This window comes from Solanum verrucosum, unplaced genomic scaffold, assembly GCF_900185275.1.
Source record: "Solanum verrucosum unplaced genomic scaffold, falcon-dt-bn FXZP01000271.1, whole genome shotgun sequence".
In the NCBI taxonomy this organism is placed as follows: Eukaryota; Viridiplantae; Streptophyta; class Magnoliopsida; order Solanales; family Solanaceae; genus Solanum; species Solanum verrucosum.
The window spans coordinates 399,812-416,134 of NW_026019951.1; the positions used below are offsets into that span (position 1 = coordinate 399,812).

General features: G+C 30.3%; 1 protein-coding gene across 1 annotated transcript; it reads right to left on the reverse strand.

Annotated features, from left to right (window-relative positions):
• Positions 1 to 7,027: 7,027 nt before the first annotated feature.
• LOC125814061 (photosynthetic NDH subunit of subcomplex B 3, chloroplastic) lies at positions 7,028 to 12,900 on the reverse strand. The gene is made up of 6 exons (XM_049493514.1): positions 12,693 to 12,900; positions 12,507 to 12,620; positions 8,550 to 8,603; positions 7,668 to 7,730; positions 7,423 to 7,485; positions 7,028 to 7,302 (listed from the first exon to the last, which is right to left on the reverse strand). Exons 1-6 carry the CDS (start codon positions 12,831 to 12,833, stop codon positions 7,267 to 7,269), a joined length of 471 nt encoding a protein of 156 aa, XP_049349471.1. The 5' UTR covers positions 12,834 to 12,900; the 3' UTR covers positions 7,028 to 7,266.
• Between the last annotated feature and the right edge of the window lie 3,423 nt (positions 12,901 to 16,323).

Consider the following 16,323-nt stretch of genomic DNA (forward strand, 5'->3'; position numbering starts at 1 on the left):
AGGTGGAGAAGGAATGGGAAAGGTTGGCGTCCTTGGCGCTCTGAGAGGCGCAGGACTCCAGCCCTCAAACTTCAGAGGGGCCTGCTGGACGCTCTGAGAGACGTGCCACCCCAAGGGCTGGGCTTCAGAGCCCCTTTTGGGGCTCGCTGGCTGGCGCGACGCCCCAGCCCTTTTCCCCGAAAACTTGACTTTTCTCCTTCATTTTTCCAACTCTAAACCTCCTTAACTTCAATGGATCCAGCCCCAAACACTTAGAATCACAAACCCCTCAACATACAATAGATTTCAACTCACAAACACAACCGGAAACATGTCCCAAATCAACAAGAAACTTCAACAACAAAACCACAACTTCAACAACCACAACCAACAACTTGAACAAACACAACCAAATCTTTTCTCAAAAATTAAAACGAGTTTAGCGTGTGGGGGAAGGAACCAACCCAACACTATGATCTCACATACCTTAATAGGGATCACCCCCGATGAAATCCACGATGATCTCTACGAAGTTTGCTTTTTCTTCTCCTTTCTCCTCTTCTCTCCTTTTCTATCAAGAACCCTAACTCTCACTTTAAAAAGGAAAAACTGATTTAAAATAAGTCTAAAACCTTAATATATATCCAAAAGAAAAGGCTAGGGAAAAGACCAAAATACCCTTACAAAAATCGGGTTAACTGCCCTGCCAACAGCCCAACTTCCAAAGGGCATGACTCCCTCATACGAACTCGAAATCGGGAAAACTCGGCGGCATTGGAAAAACCATTCCACGAACTTTGCAAACATAACTAGAACTACACCTAACTCATCTTGAGCTAGGAGTTATAACTGTTCAAAGTTGGCCAAAAACTCACTTTTTCCCATACTTAACCAAATTTTCCAGATTTTTAATTCCTTCCAAAAATGACTATTTCCAATTCTAAGCCTCTTCATAGTTATTTCAAATTTCCGGATGTTACATTTTTAAACCACAAATTTCTAAGTTTTCTAATATTCTTCTTTTTAACACCCGATTTAGTACATATTTTATATTTCATACTATATTTTTTTAAAACAACTTTATGGACCATTAGTCCGATTTATTGATTATTTCAAATATGTTGGATAAGTATTAATCCCAAAAGTATTAGTCCAAATCCTATAAAAAATTTTCCATACTATATTTATTTATATTATAAAAAATATTAAAAGTAGACACCTTTTCACATTGAATGATTGTGACTTTTTCAAAGAGTTGTAACTTTTTCGAAGGATTGCTACTTTTGCATATCAGCGAAACTTTATAACATTTTGGAGATATGATTAATACAACAACATTTCAACTTTCAAAATATATTAAAAGGTACAAGTACCTTATCAAGTTGCAGCGAAATTTATTCTCTCTTTGTTGTGTCTTCCTCAATTTTGATTCCATCAAGAATGCGTAAAAAAAATTCATAACAAAAAACACAAAATTAATTCAATACAAATTCATAAAAGATAAAAGTTTAAAGATCATTGAATAAAACACTAACGTAAGTTGTCGAACATAGTAATGGCAGGAGGAAAAATCCCACAAAACGAAGTAGGTTCGAACCAAAAAATTTCATGGTTGTGATCAGTTGCTTAAGAATTGCCTAGTTATAACGGTTTTTGTTTTGACATGTTGAATGAAGGAAAAACCTACAAGGAAATTATAGTTTTGTTTTTTTTTTTTTTTTTTGTGAAGATCCGAAGTGGACTTTCAAGGAATTGGTGAAGTTTCATAGAAATTAGGGATGAAATTTATCATGAACAAGAAGATACAACAATGAGTATGGTTTGTCTATTTTTTATAGGTAGTTCTTGAAGAGACGCAACTGAAGGAATACAATAATTTGAAGGGATACATGAGTTAAAGAAACGAGTTTAAAGGTTAAAACAAAATAGAGGTAAAAAATCAAAAAGTAAGAAGGAAACATAAAAGTAAATTCCTGACTTCTAAGGTGTCACGTAGGCGGACCTAGGACTCTCTTTATATATATATATATATATATATATATATATATATATATATATATATATTGTGTATCATCGACAATGAAAGACTTTAAATAAGAGGACTTGTTGAGACATCATTCAACTCAAATAATTTATTCTTCATATATATTTTATCAAAGCCCAAGAAATGTGCTTTTGAGTTTTTATTAAATTTATCAAGTACAAAACTAATTCAATAAGATACATAACATTTGTATTGTGTATGTAGACACCTTGTATAAGAGAAAACACCTGAAATTGATGAATAAAATATTTATATTTATTTTTGAACAGATAAATATAGCGAATGGAAAATTAAAAAAATATCTTATTCTCTTTTAATGGATCTATTATTTGTGGATCCACGTCTAAGATAATGAAAAAGTTAGAGTAAAATGAAGAATTAATAATAAAATGTATTAAGAGTTAGAATTAAATCTTTTTAGCTGTAGGACTAATAAACTATTGCAATTCGTCTTTGGATATATGTATATATATATATAAACACACACACATATCTTCTATATCTATCTATACTACTTTTTTTTTTATAACGAAAAATCCGTCTGTGACCCACTCTTTGGATCAATCACTATCTTCTACACTCGGTGGATAATGGGCGCGCCCCTCTACCCTTTTCTATTTAAATACCAGGTTTTACTTTGCGTGGTGTGGGGCTTGAACCTGTGATCTAAGTCACACATCCTCCACCTTTTGCCACTCGATCTAGGTAAGGCATCTATACAACTTTAAAAGCATGAATTCCCTAAGTTGAATGTTAAATAATTATAATATCTCAAACTTAAAACATCCAATTTAGTATATCTTTTATATTTTTTTTATTATATTACAATTTTATATATATTTATATTATAAAATATATATTATAAGCATACACCTTTCCACATTGAAGGGTTGAACCTTTTTGAAAGAGTTGAGATTTTTTCAAAAGGTCGTGGCTCTTCTAAAATATTGTGACTTACCGAGAGTTGCAATCTTTTCAAAGGGTTCCAACTATTCCAAATAGTTGTGACTTTTCTGAAGAGTTGCAACTTTTTTTAAGGATTGTGTCTTTTCTAATGAGTTATGACTTCTTGGATGAGTTGTGACCTTTCTGAAAGTTGTGACTTTTCTGAAGAGTTGTCTTTTCTCATAAGGCACTCTAAAGACATGTTTTTACTACCTTTGTTGGCTTTACATAAAAGGGTTCCCTCACATTTTTAAACTACGAATTTTCTAAGCTTTCCATTCTTCTTCCTCTTCTTCTTAAAACACTAAGTTTAGTACATATTCTATATTTATTCATATTATAGTATAAAATATAAAATATATTAAAAGAAAACACCTTTTTACATTGAAGGATTGTGACTTTATCAAAGAGTTGCGACTTTTTCGAAGGTTTGTTATTTTTTCAAGGAGTTCTGACTTTTTCAAAGAGTTGTGACTATTCCAAAAGATTGTGACTTTTATGATAAGATACAATAAGCACTTGTTCATACTACCCTTTGTTGACTATATATAGGGGATCTCTCACTTTTTTAAACCACACATTTCTAAGTTTTCTAATCTTCTTTTTTATAACACCCAATTTAGTACATATTTTATATTTCATACTATATTTTTTAAAAACAACTTTATGGACCATTGGTCTGATTTATTGATTATTTCAAATAAGCTGGATAAGTACTAATACCAAAAGTTTTAGCCCAAATCCAAAATATTTCATACTATATTTATTTATATTATAAAAAAATATTAAAAGTAGACACCTTTTCACATTGAATGATTGTGACTTTTCCAATTGATTGTGAGTTTTTCAAAAGATTTTAACTTTTCTAAAGGATTGTAACTTTTCCACATGGGCCAAACTTTACAATATTTTGGAGATATGATTAATACAACAACATTTCAACTTCCAATATATTAAAAGGTACAAGAACCTTATCAAGTTGCAGCGAAATTTATCCTCTCACTTTGTTGTCTCTTCCTCAATTCTGATTCCATCAAGAAAGCGTAAAAAGTTTTCATAACAAAAAACACAAAATTAATTCAATACAAATCCATAAAAGATAAAAGTTTAAAGATTATTGAATACAACAATAATGTAAGTTGTCGGACATAGTAATGACAGAAGGAAAAATCCCACAAAACAAAGTAGGTACGAACCAAAAAACTGTCATCGTTGTGATCAGTTGCTTAAGAATCGACTAGTTGAAACAATTTTTGTTTTGACATATTGAATGAAGGAATAAACTACAAGGAAATTATAGTTTTGTTTTATTTAGTTTTTTTTCATGAAGATCCGGAGTGGACTTCCAAGGAATTGGCGAAGTTCCACAGAAATTAGGGATGAAATTTGTCATGAACAAGAAGATACAACAATGAGTATGATTTGTCTAATTTTTATAGGTAATTCTTGAAGAGACGCAACTGAAGGAATACATTAATAATTTGAAGGGATACAAGAGTTGAAGAAACGAGTTTAAAGGTTAAAACAAAATAGAGGTAAAAAATCAAAAAGTAAGAAGGAAACATAAAAGTAAATTCCTGAATTCTAAGGGTGTCACATAGGCAGGCCTAAGACTCTCTTTTATATATATATATATATATATATATACTAGTATATGGGCACGTGTGTTGCACGTGCACTCCATAACGATGAATATGAACTATTAGAAAATCACATAATTTCTTTTAAAATAGTATTTGAGTTACAATAAAAATATGAAAAGTAAAAGGGAAAAGGGTCTGAAAAATACTTCAACTTTGGTCGAAAGTGTTGTTACGATACCAAACTTTGGAAAGGACTTACCCCCCTGTACTATTTAATATTGTATTTTAAAGGTATATATGTTTAAAATACACTATTAAATAGTGCGGGGGAGGGGGGTAAAAGGTCCTCCATAAAGTTTGGTATCGTAACAACAATTTCGGCCAAAGTTGAAGTATTTTTCAGACCCTTTTCCCAAAGTAAAATGATAAATGTTTGTAGTGTATAGTTAATTCATAGAAGAATTTTTTTTTTTTTTGCATTTAGTCCTCCCCTCATTATAATTTTGATATATAAGTTTTATATTTGTTTTAAAAGACAAAATAAAGTAGCAAAAACAAACATAGAGGCACACTACCTTATGATTAACTTCCTTAAATGTCTTTCTTGTCTCATAGAATATAGTAAAAATATTGAAATTCTTCCTTAATATGTTTCTCTTGTTTCATAGAATAGAGTAAAAATGTTGAAATTAAATTAATAGTTACTGGATACACATTTCAAGAAGATAAAATGTTTGACATTAATTAGTAAAAGATGAAATTCTCCTTCTCATTAAGTAGAATGCAATTAAGTAATTCAAATTTATAAATAAGGAAACTTAATTATAAGGAAATAACTAAAGAATTAAAGTGCAACGATTGGTATTTAAATTCTGCCATTATATAATTAAAATATTAATTTTTAATTAAATAAATCAGATTTTAATTTAGTGCAGAGCCAAAATGACAATATTAATATTTTTATAATTAAAAGTTTGTTAAAATATATTTTACATTTTTTGTTAAAAATATAATAGGAGCAATATTTGGTCAGAGGTTAAAAGATCTTCTAACTTCTTAAGCATTTTGGGGTATCATTTTTTTGAATTTGGGATTTGGATCTCATGGACAATTTTAATAAAAATTATCTAAAAAATATAGATTTTATCCACAAGCACATGTAAGAATAATTTTTTACAAATATTTAAAATTTAAGGTGCAAAAAATGTAATTATTAATAATTTGAAATTAGAATATCTTGTATGCAATAATTGTTTGTTTTTACATGCCTTATACACTATTTTTATGATTCTATTTGTTTTATTTTCTATAGCAAAAAATACACCCTTCAATCAAATACATTTTTAAAACGAAATTACAAATACAAAGAAAAAAAATACCATATATAGGAGCAAGTTTAGCACAAGGCTACCAACAAAAATAGAAAAATTCTAAGACAATCTTTTCCCTGTTTTTTATTGATAATGCAAATTGAAACAAAACTATAGTAATAAACATTCAACCTTTGACCATAAAAAAAGAGTTAAAAGTTGAAGACAAGTTAACGAAAGTGACATTCAACTACATAAATGGAGTGGTCTTATCATAGTTCTAATCTCGGCAAATAAGTAAAAAAACAAATACATCAAGCTCCGATATTCTAGTAATTAAAGTGTTATTCATCCCTATAATCACATTATGCCTTGTAATCTTGACACAAATCCTTTTGTCTTGAAATTTTCTTCACTTGATTAAAGCTTCACTAATCTTCCACACCAAAATTGTATCACATATAAATCTTTCTATGAAAATACTATCGAAAGACTTGTATTTATAGGAAAAAATATAGCTTTGGAATATGAAGATTCACTTAGAAAGTTGAAAGGTCAAGTATTACAAAAATTAAAGACAGATATTAATTAAGAACATAAATTAATTTGAAAGATGAAACACATGCATGTATCTATTTAAAGGGATAGCTGTTATTTTTATTTTTATTTTCTATTTAATTTACTCACATTTTTACCAACTAAAAATATTATAGAAATTCTACTATTTACTATTTAATTAATTAAATATTTTAATAACATTTGAATTTAGCATAAGGGTAAAATGTTAATTCAACTTTTTTACTTTGGAGCTTCCCACTTATAATAATATATGATGATGATGATAATGTGTATCATCGACAGTGAAAGACTTTAAATAAGAGGAATTGCTGAGACATCATTTAATTCAAATAATTTATCCTTCATATTTATTTATCAAAGTCCAAGAGATGTGCTTTTGAGTTTCTATTAAATTTATCAAGTAAACAACTAATTCAATAAGATACATTACATTTGTATTGTGTATGCAGACACCTTGTATAAGAGAAAACACCCGAAATTGATGAACAAAATGTTTATATATTTTGAACAGATAAATAAAAAAATATCTTATTCTCTTTTAATGGATCTATTATCTGTGGATTCATGTCTAAGATAATGAAAAAGTTAAGAGTAAAACGAAGAATTAACAATAAAATGTATTAAGAGTTAGAATTAAATCTTTTTGGTTGTAGGACTAAAAAACTATTACAATTCATCTTTGGATAATAAAATATTCTTGACAGTGTACTCACTTGAAAACAAAATCGAATAATCATGAATAAACTTATTTAGGTAGTTCACCAGCGCAGGTGATTTACCTAGTTTCCGGAGATTTATACTCTCTCTGTTCACAGTTCATCTACCATCATTTCTTCCATTGAGGAAACCTCTGTACCACTACCTGTACATATTATAGGAACACCAGTACCTTATGAGACAACGGTTCATTTTTACTTGTTTCATGGATTCAACAACATTTCATAGTATAATAAATTGTTGGCTAAATATATAATTTTGATACCTTCCCAGAGTTTTCCTTATTTCCAACTATAGTTTGGCAAGCCAATCTCCATGACTCAGGTTTCTGCACAATTATGAAAACTGAATGAGCAACTCTGCACAATATGTATTATTAACCATTATCTTCACAACAACAGAGAGTTTTTACTCTAAATTGGTAACAACTAGGTGTTATAACGTACAAATCAGAAAAGTTAACAATGTGACAGAAGAGAAGTTAAAAGTAGAGGCTTGTAGATCCCACACCTTCTTTAGGTACCGGAGTTCTGTATTTGTTCTCTCATTCAGTGCATCCTTTCCTTGTATAATCTGTGTCACAAGGAAGAAATTTGGTATGCATCATAGAAAGAAGGAGCAAATATGGGAAGTTATACAGTTAATATCTCTAAGACTAACAAGTTTAGCCAGCTATTATAAGGTAACATCTAAGCTCACTACCAACCGTTCAGCAGATACGTCAAATCGTGATGTATGGACCAATTGTATTCTAACATCTAATTATAATGTGATGCAGTATAGATTGATGCACTATCCATCTAAGATGTAAGAGAAAAACCGTAAAATGATAAGTCTCAACCAATAGAACCAACAAATAATTTTGTTTAGATACTTATGTAATCAATGAACTTTCCTAAATGTATGTCATCCACAGAAAAAAATTTCTAACAAGCTAACAGGACCAATCCCAAGAGAACGTTTCTAGCCTGAAAGTTGTGGATGTCTCGATTTACAATTCCCACTTCTGGTCCATTTGAGCATATTTACTGAACAACTTTGAGCATAATCCTCGACTTGAAGGTCCGGAGTTGTTGGAGTTGCTACCCACGATACCAACTTCTCTTAGAAGAAGAAGAAGTGACACTTCAATGGAAGCTTTATATATATATATATATATATATATATATATATTTCCCTCCCTTGTTTATCGTTGTACTTACAGTGTATCGAAGTTGTAACTCTAAGCAAAGATATGGTTTATGTAGGTTATTACAAGTTAATGAATGTGTGTAAAATGGTCGATATACTGCTACCAGCTGTTGATGTATTTCATACTTCAATGTCTAGTGAAAGAAAAAAGAATTTCTAAAGAATGCTGATTATGTCTGATTACTAACAACAGACTTATACCTCCACAATACAAGTACCACAGCTTCCACCGCCTCCACAATTCATCACCTTTCCCTGCCAAAAGGTAGACGCAGTACTGTTCAAGATCAAAAACAGGTGCAACAATAAAACATATAGATTGAAAAAAGCTGATCTTTTATTTTCTTGAAATTCCGTAGCATTATATTTCCTATATGTTCAAATTTCAAACCATTACTTTCTTTGCTATAACATATTCTTATGCAAACAAATCATAGAGGAGAAGATGATGATGTATTCAAGCAGTTGTTGATCTTTGATAAAGCATCTGTACATTCTTATAAACATTTTAAAAGATGTTGATTAGTAATTGTTGAGTCCTAGCGTAAAATGAACAAAGCTTGTAACAAATGAAATACAATTTCAATCACCTAATTATTTACAAAAATTTCATTACTATCTACATCATACTAGTCTATATGTATAGATTGAAAGAAGACAATGCTATTGTGATTGACCTAGCCCCAAGCAATTTTGTTGAATTCATGAATGGTTACTCAAAACTTATAGTAGTTAACCATTAAAGTCACTCAACTTTGTTTTGTTTTTGAATAGTTATCTAATTTGCTTAGTTAGTTTTCCTGGTCATCCGACTTCCCTGGTCATTTTAGTCGGAAATACAATTATGATTAGCTAGCAGCTCTATATATTTTTAGGAAAACAATATTTAAAATATAGATTTATTTTACGGTTATCATTCCTAATAAGGGTGAGTTTTTTCGGACAACCAAAAGGGTAGCTCGGTATCTTTGCCACGTGGTTCAACGTCCACAGAATACAATCCACGCGTTGCATATTCATCTTCCACTTGAAAAACTTCCCTTATGGAAACAACAGATTCATTTTGTGCCCAAATTCAGAGACAGACGTTTCATTCCAATTCCTCAAAGATTTCCCCCTTCGAATAAAAAGGTACACATCCTTTCTTTGCGTTGGGCTGAGGCATTCAGATGAATCAACTCTGACGTTCTGACTGATTTCATTTTTTTTGGGTTATCATTTATGAGATTCTTTTAGTAATCCTTAAGTTCTTCAAGTGGTACATACTATGTTAATCATGCTTATAACTGTGTATTCATGTAAGTTTTGCCAAGCGTCACTGTAGTTAGACCTATTTCATAAATTAATACTTTTTGGAGATTCTTTAATTGGTTGAAAATCATTCACTTAATTCTGCTACATAGAGTTGTACAGTTATGAAGGATTTGGTTGTCAATAAATATTTTGTATAATTATTCTGATGTTTGATACATTTGCATCTCTAATATTTTCTTATGGTATGCCGGTGACAATGTTTTCAAAAATTATAAGGAAGTTGATGGAGCACCATGATGCTAAATTTTTATACTATGCTCTCAACTACTGATTTTTGGTTAACTTTTCCCTCTGATAAGTATATCTGATATTTGCTTTTGTTTGTTACAAAGCTCTGTGTGTTCCGATGGGATTATCACCTTGATTTCCTAATTATCATTCTATATACTATATATGATACAATTTTGTACTATTTCAAGTTCAGTTTATATTTACTTACTTGATATCAACTATTTTATAACGACAATATTGACAAGTACTCCATGTCATCGAAAAACAAGTATTGGCAACTATTGCATTGAGAGTGCACACTCAACTTCTTAAATCCATGTTTTTGGTAGAAAACTGAATATTATTCTCACCTTTGCAGTATAATACAAGATGACTATACGTGTTGATGTGTATTTGAGCTAAGAAAGGTCTATCTATTTTAACCTTTTGGAGGTACAGAAAGCTGTCACTCATGCATATAGAACCAACTTGCGTAATAGTTTATTGATGTGTAGTTTGCCAAATATCAGATCCATTTTGAACCACAAATACATAGAGCAAATAATTTGATGTACTACAATTTTCGCTAGAAAGTTGAGACCTTCTCTGTTACTTCTGTAGCAGTGCTCTGAATTACAGTACCATAGATGGGAATATTAATATTTATATTACTAAAACGATTCCAAAATCATGCTCCTATTTTGATTGTCTGGTGAAGATTCTAAATTAGACAACGATTAATTCATAATTTTGTTTCATAGTCTTAACAGTTGATCCACATGATTTATAAGTTATGTGTTTCATTAGTTGTAAATCTCATGTCGCACACTGTGTCCCTCCTACACAATCAATTAATCTTCACGCCTTTTATCTCAAATATATATTCCTTCCTATTCTTTAAAGCAGTTATAAACACATGAAGAAGCATAGGCATTAAGTATCCTTTGTGCTTGCCTACTTATGAATGCATCTTTTCATGTTTAATATCTAAAATGGCTGTTACTACATTGTAATTTCTTAGGAAGATTCTAAAGTAGTAAAGGCTGGTGTTTTATCATGGAAACATGGCATGAATTACTTTATACGTTAGACTATTGTCGTGTTTATATTTGATAAGAACAAGTGGCTAGCCAATTGGTAAAAAAACATATCATATATTAGTCTTCTTATTCGTTAAACCATGAGAGACCAGTTATAATAAGGTGATATGAATAGTTTTTCTACAGCTTAGAGAAAGAAGAAGTTGATTTGTAATCAACACTATGGGGTGCTTCAGATAACTATGTCAAAGAGATAAGGATAAGCTAAGTGTTTCCAATGCACTACGAAAAAAGAACGGAATAGAAGGGGCCTAACCAGTCCTTTCTTGCTCCTGTTGAGGGATAGAACTCTTCCAATGAAGTAGGTGATACATCCGCGTGTTGCTAATGGTATATGTGGTCTTTGATAGGAGACAGAAATTAATGATTCAGATCTCACCAGCCTCATACAATAGGGGTTTTTTCCCGGAGTTGGTTTCCTTCATGTTGGTAGTGGTATATGTTGTCTTCGATAGGAGGCAGAAATTTTGATTAAATTCTATTACTCTATCTATACCAATTATTAGAAATGGCCAACGCAGAGTAAGTCTGAGAAACAATTTTAAGGAGATAAGTCATTCAGGTGTGAGCGGAGACATATTTTAACCGAAGGTAGGAATCTGTTAAAAGTTGTCTCATGTTCCCTGAAGCTAGATCCTCCTCCTTTAAGATAGTTATTTTTATTTCAATTCTGAAGATTCAGAGTGCTCTTGTATTCGTTAAACTCTCCATAATTTGCTTTTGCAGATCTTTTATTATTGTCCTCACTCCCTAGAGTACTGTTCAGTGTTGAGAGCTTTCTCATCGTTCTAATCGAGTATTATAACATATATCACTTACACTACACCTGAATTGATTATACTTTTAAATACTTGCAAGTGTTGTAATAGGCTGCTTGATGATCGATCTTAGCCTTTGTTTACAACTTCTTATCTGTAACTTGCAAATTCATATCTCAAGATTTGAACCTTCTCGGTAAGGGTTGATTTGCTCTCCCCTCCAAGCTTATATTCGATAATTTTTCTAACAAATTTACAGTAGAAATTGAACATACAACTGCATATGTACACCTAATTCTTTTTTATGGTCCTAGCGTTTGTGACAACTGATAGTCACCATCTCCTGTTTTAGGCTCAATGAAAAAATTAGGAATAATTGAACATGTTACTTGTTACCATGTCGTGTCGTATCTCAATAAGAAAATTAGGAGTAGCTGCACATGGTAACTGTTTGGTTTTATAATGTCAGCTGTCGGGTTCTTATTTTTAGCTTGGTTCTGAAATTGAATTGGTTCTAATGTTGTCTTCCGACTTAATGTGTTGTCCAGACACACAACTTATGCTCTGCCTGCAACTTTTACTCGGGAAAAAAAAAGATATTTCTATGATAGAGTTTTTATTCGTCTCTTGACTTTACTTTTGTTCGATCGGCCAATTCCAAGTTATAATTTTAACGTGGACTCATGAAATGAAATTTAGTTTTTGTATTTGCAGGTATGAATTAGTAGTAGAGTGAGATTAAAGTAAAAGAAGAAAATAAAAGTGAAGTCACTCACATATGCAGCATACAACTCTATCTTATTCTCTGACATGATGTTCCTCAGCAGCTTCTCACCACTTACTGCTTTTGTTTTATCCATAGGGTAGTTGCCATTTTCATCTGGTTTTGGCTGCAACAAAGTAATATTGATTAACAAAACATACAAGTTGAAAGGCATAAATATTCTTATGCACGTACGTACGCCAATGAACTCTAGTTCAATTTCAGGTTTTGTTGTGGTTGTGCAATATATACAAGTTGGTATTCTTTTAGTAAGAGAAATGAGGGGTTTATGGTGTTTTTTGGTGAACTCTGGTGGCCGGAATGTTATCCTTGCAGCCATCAATCATCTACCCAACATTCTCTATTCTACAATCTCTTTATCACTCACTTTGTGGCTCCAAACTTTCTCAAATTTTATCCACTTCTTTCAATTCTAAAAAAAAAAAAAAACATATTTAAATGCCACGTATTCTCCAATAGAATTGTTCAACTCACCACCCAAACAAAAAAGACAACAAAAATACATAATTTAGAATTACTCCCTTGGTCTATTCTACTTTATAAAATCAATGGATAATTTTACACTTAATTCCTAATATACCCTTATGATTAATTATAGTTATTTACCTATTACATTTTTCAAGAATTATAATTTTATAGTCAAATCTAAAGTAATTCAGGAATGTCATTCGGTTAGAAAGAAATTACAGTTCATACCCCTTTTAGTTTAAGCCTAATTTCATCCCACTCCTATTTATATTTAGATTCAATTCACTTTGGTCAAGTATTTTGTCTTATTATTAATTATTTTTATTTTATTTTGTATTTTTTAATTAAATTTTTTATCCATTATTAGAAATACTATTTGATAATATTTGTATTCTTTCTTTCTTGGTTAGTTTATCTTCTTTTTTCTCTCTTTCTATATTTATTACCTTTAAAAGAAAATAAAATAAATTACTTTTGTTCTTTTCTTATATTTATTATTTATTTCTCTCTTTCATTCTTTTCTCATTTATGATTTTTATTGTTATATTAATATTACCGTTTATTAGAGATGCCATTTGGTAACATTTTCGTTACTTTTATTTTTTTATTAGTTTACCTTTTTTTTCATTTTCTATATTTTACCTTTTTAGAAAAATAAAATAATTTTTTTTTGTTCATTAATTTTGTTCTTTCTCATATATTATTTTAATTTTCTCTTTTATTTTTTCTAATTTGTTTTCATTTTATCCATTATTAGAGATATCATTTGATAATATTTTTATTATTCTTTCTTTCTTCTTTTTTTGTTAGTTTATCTTCTTTAATTCTTTCTCTCTATAGATATTTTTACCTTTTTAAGAGGGAAAATGCATAAGTACCCCTCTCCAGCCTATGCCCAAAATCCCTGAGACACACATAACCTTTACTAAGGTCCTATTACCCCCCTGAACTTATTTTATATATAATTTTCTACCCCTTTTCGACCTACGTGGCGCTATCCTTGAAAAAATTATCAACACGCACTGGGCCCACAAGATAGTGCCACGTAGGTCGAAAAGGGGTAGAAAATTATATATAAAATAAGTTCCGGGGGGGGGGGGGGGTAATAGGACCTTAGTAAATGTTAGGTGTGTCTCTGGGATTTTGGACATAGGTTGGGGGTACTTATGCATTTTCCCTTTTTAAGAAAATAAAATTAATATAAGAATTTCAAATATTAATGATCTAATTTTAGATTAATTAAAAATATAACAAAATAACTAAACTACAATAATAAATAAATTAGAAAAATAGCATAGTTAACCAGCTTGCTTATCAAAATCTAAGATAGAAAAATATAAAATTATTATTATTTATTTATTTTTAGATTAATAAAAATAAAATAATAAATAAATCACAACAATAAATCATTAATCATGACTAAGGAATGTCTCATTAAAGGACTAGATCAAACCTTTATGATACCATGAGAGTATATAAATTTATTGTGACTGATTTTATTAGGGACTTAAGCAAACCTCAATGATACCATAAAAGTATGTTCATAACTACAATATAGCGACTTCATGAAGGTCTCAAAACAGGATTGAAGCAATCCTCATGAATGATACCATGATAATAAATAGATATATTTTGATGACATATGAAAGTTTCATTGAAAAATTGAAGTAAACATCAATGATACAATGAAAGTATATAGATATATTGTCATAGTATCATGAAGGTTTCATCGAAGGACTAGAGTAAACCTCAATTAACCATGAACATATATATATATGTTGTGCTGGTATCATACATAATTTGAGGAATGGTACTGATTATATGAAACAATTCCTAATGATAACATGCCAGTATATGTTATTTTGTGATGGTATTATTGAGTAACTACGAGTTCCTCTGCTCATACTGTTATGGTTTCATTAAGGAACTATTAGTTTTGTAAATAAATGAATGAATGATACCTTAGTGCTACCACAATAGTATACTTATATATAATGATGGTATCATACTTGATCTGAAGAGTGTTACAAATTCTATAAAATATTCCTTAATGATACCATGTTTGTATGTGATAGTTATGATGATATCATTGATAAATATGAGTTTCTCCCTTGAAAGACTGTTTATTAGTTGATAATACCAACACATTATATATGTTGGTTGTATATGAATGAATGTATGAAATCTTAATGATACCTTAACGATATATGTATATATTGTTAAAGTATCATTAATAAATGAGTAGTATTGTGAATGAACGAAGAAATAAAACTCTTGTGCTACCACAATAGTATATTCGAGTATTCTGATGGTATCATACATTATCTGAGAAGTGTTACTAATTATATGAAACAATATTTAATGATACTATGTCAATATATGATGGTATCATGGGGGTGTCACTAAATGATTGAAAGACACATCAATTATACCATGAATATATATAGATATACTGTGGATGGTATCATTACAGATTGAATCAAATCTCAATGATATCATATTAGTATATAAATATAATGTGATCGTATCATGGAGGTTTCACTAACGTATTGAAGCATACATCAATGATACCATGAAAGTGTATAAATAGATTGTGATTAGAGTTGTCAAAAAGGGTCGAATATGGCAAACAATGGTGTTGTTTCAATAACATTAGCAAAAAATCTAGTGTAATTAACATGTATCTCACATATCAGATACGCGAGCGAGATAAGAGAGTGACAAGATGATGGGAGGGAGGTGAGTACGTGATATTTGTCTTGTATCCTAGATACATGTGAATCTACTTGGATAGAGTGTATCGATAACAAATGAACTTGATTTTGAGTCTATTTATTCCGAGATATATGTATCTGAACGTACCAAAATCTACTAAGATTCATAATATTACAACATAGTGTGTATTTAAGTAATTAAAGTATATACTAGTGAGATTATTGTTAGTTACCCTTAAATAAAAAGTTTTGGCCCATGGGCCGAACCCGACCCGACCCGACCCGACCCCGCTAAAGCCTCAAGGGCCAAGTGCTTATATGGACTGGAGATATAAGCACTAGTTTGCAATAGGCTTGAAAAATCTATCTCAACCCTACTCCAATAATGGGTTGGGTTGGGCTGTCCCCACCCGTTTTGAATGCTCTAACAGTGATAGTATCATTACAGAACAAGCAAATAAAAAAATGAAAAGAAAATTAATTGAAATAGAAAAATAAAATAAAAAAGGACCAAAAATATGAAATTAAATTTTGGTGAAAAAATAAAGAATATAATGATTTGAGAAAAAAAAATGAATGAAAAGGGAATAAAATAATTAAAGAATAAAAAATAATTAGAAAAAAAGG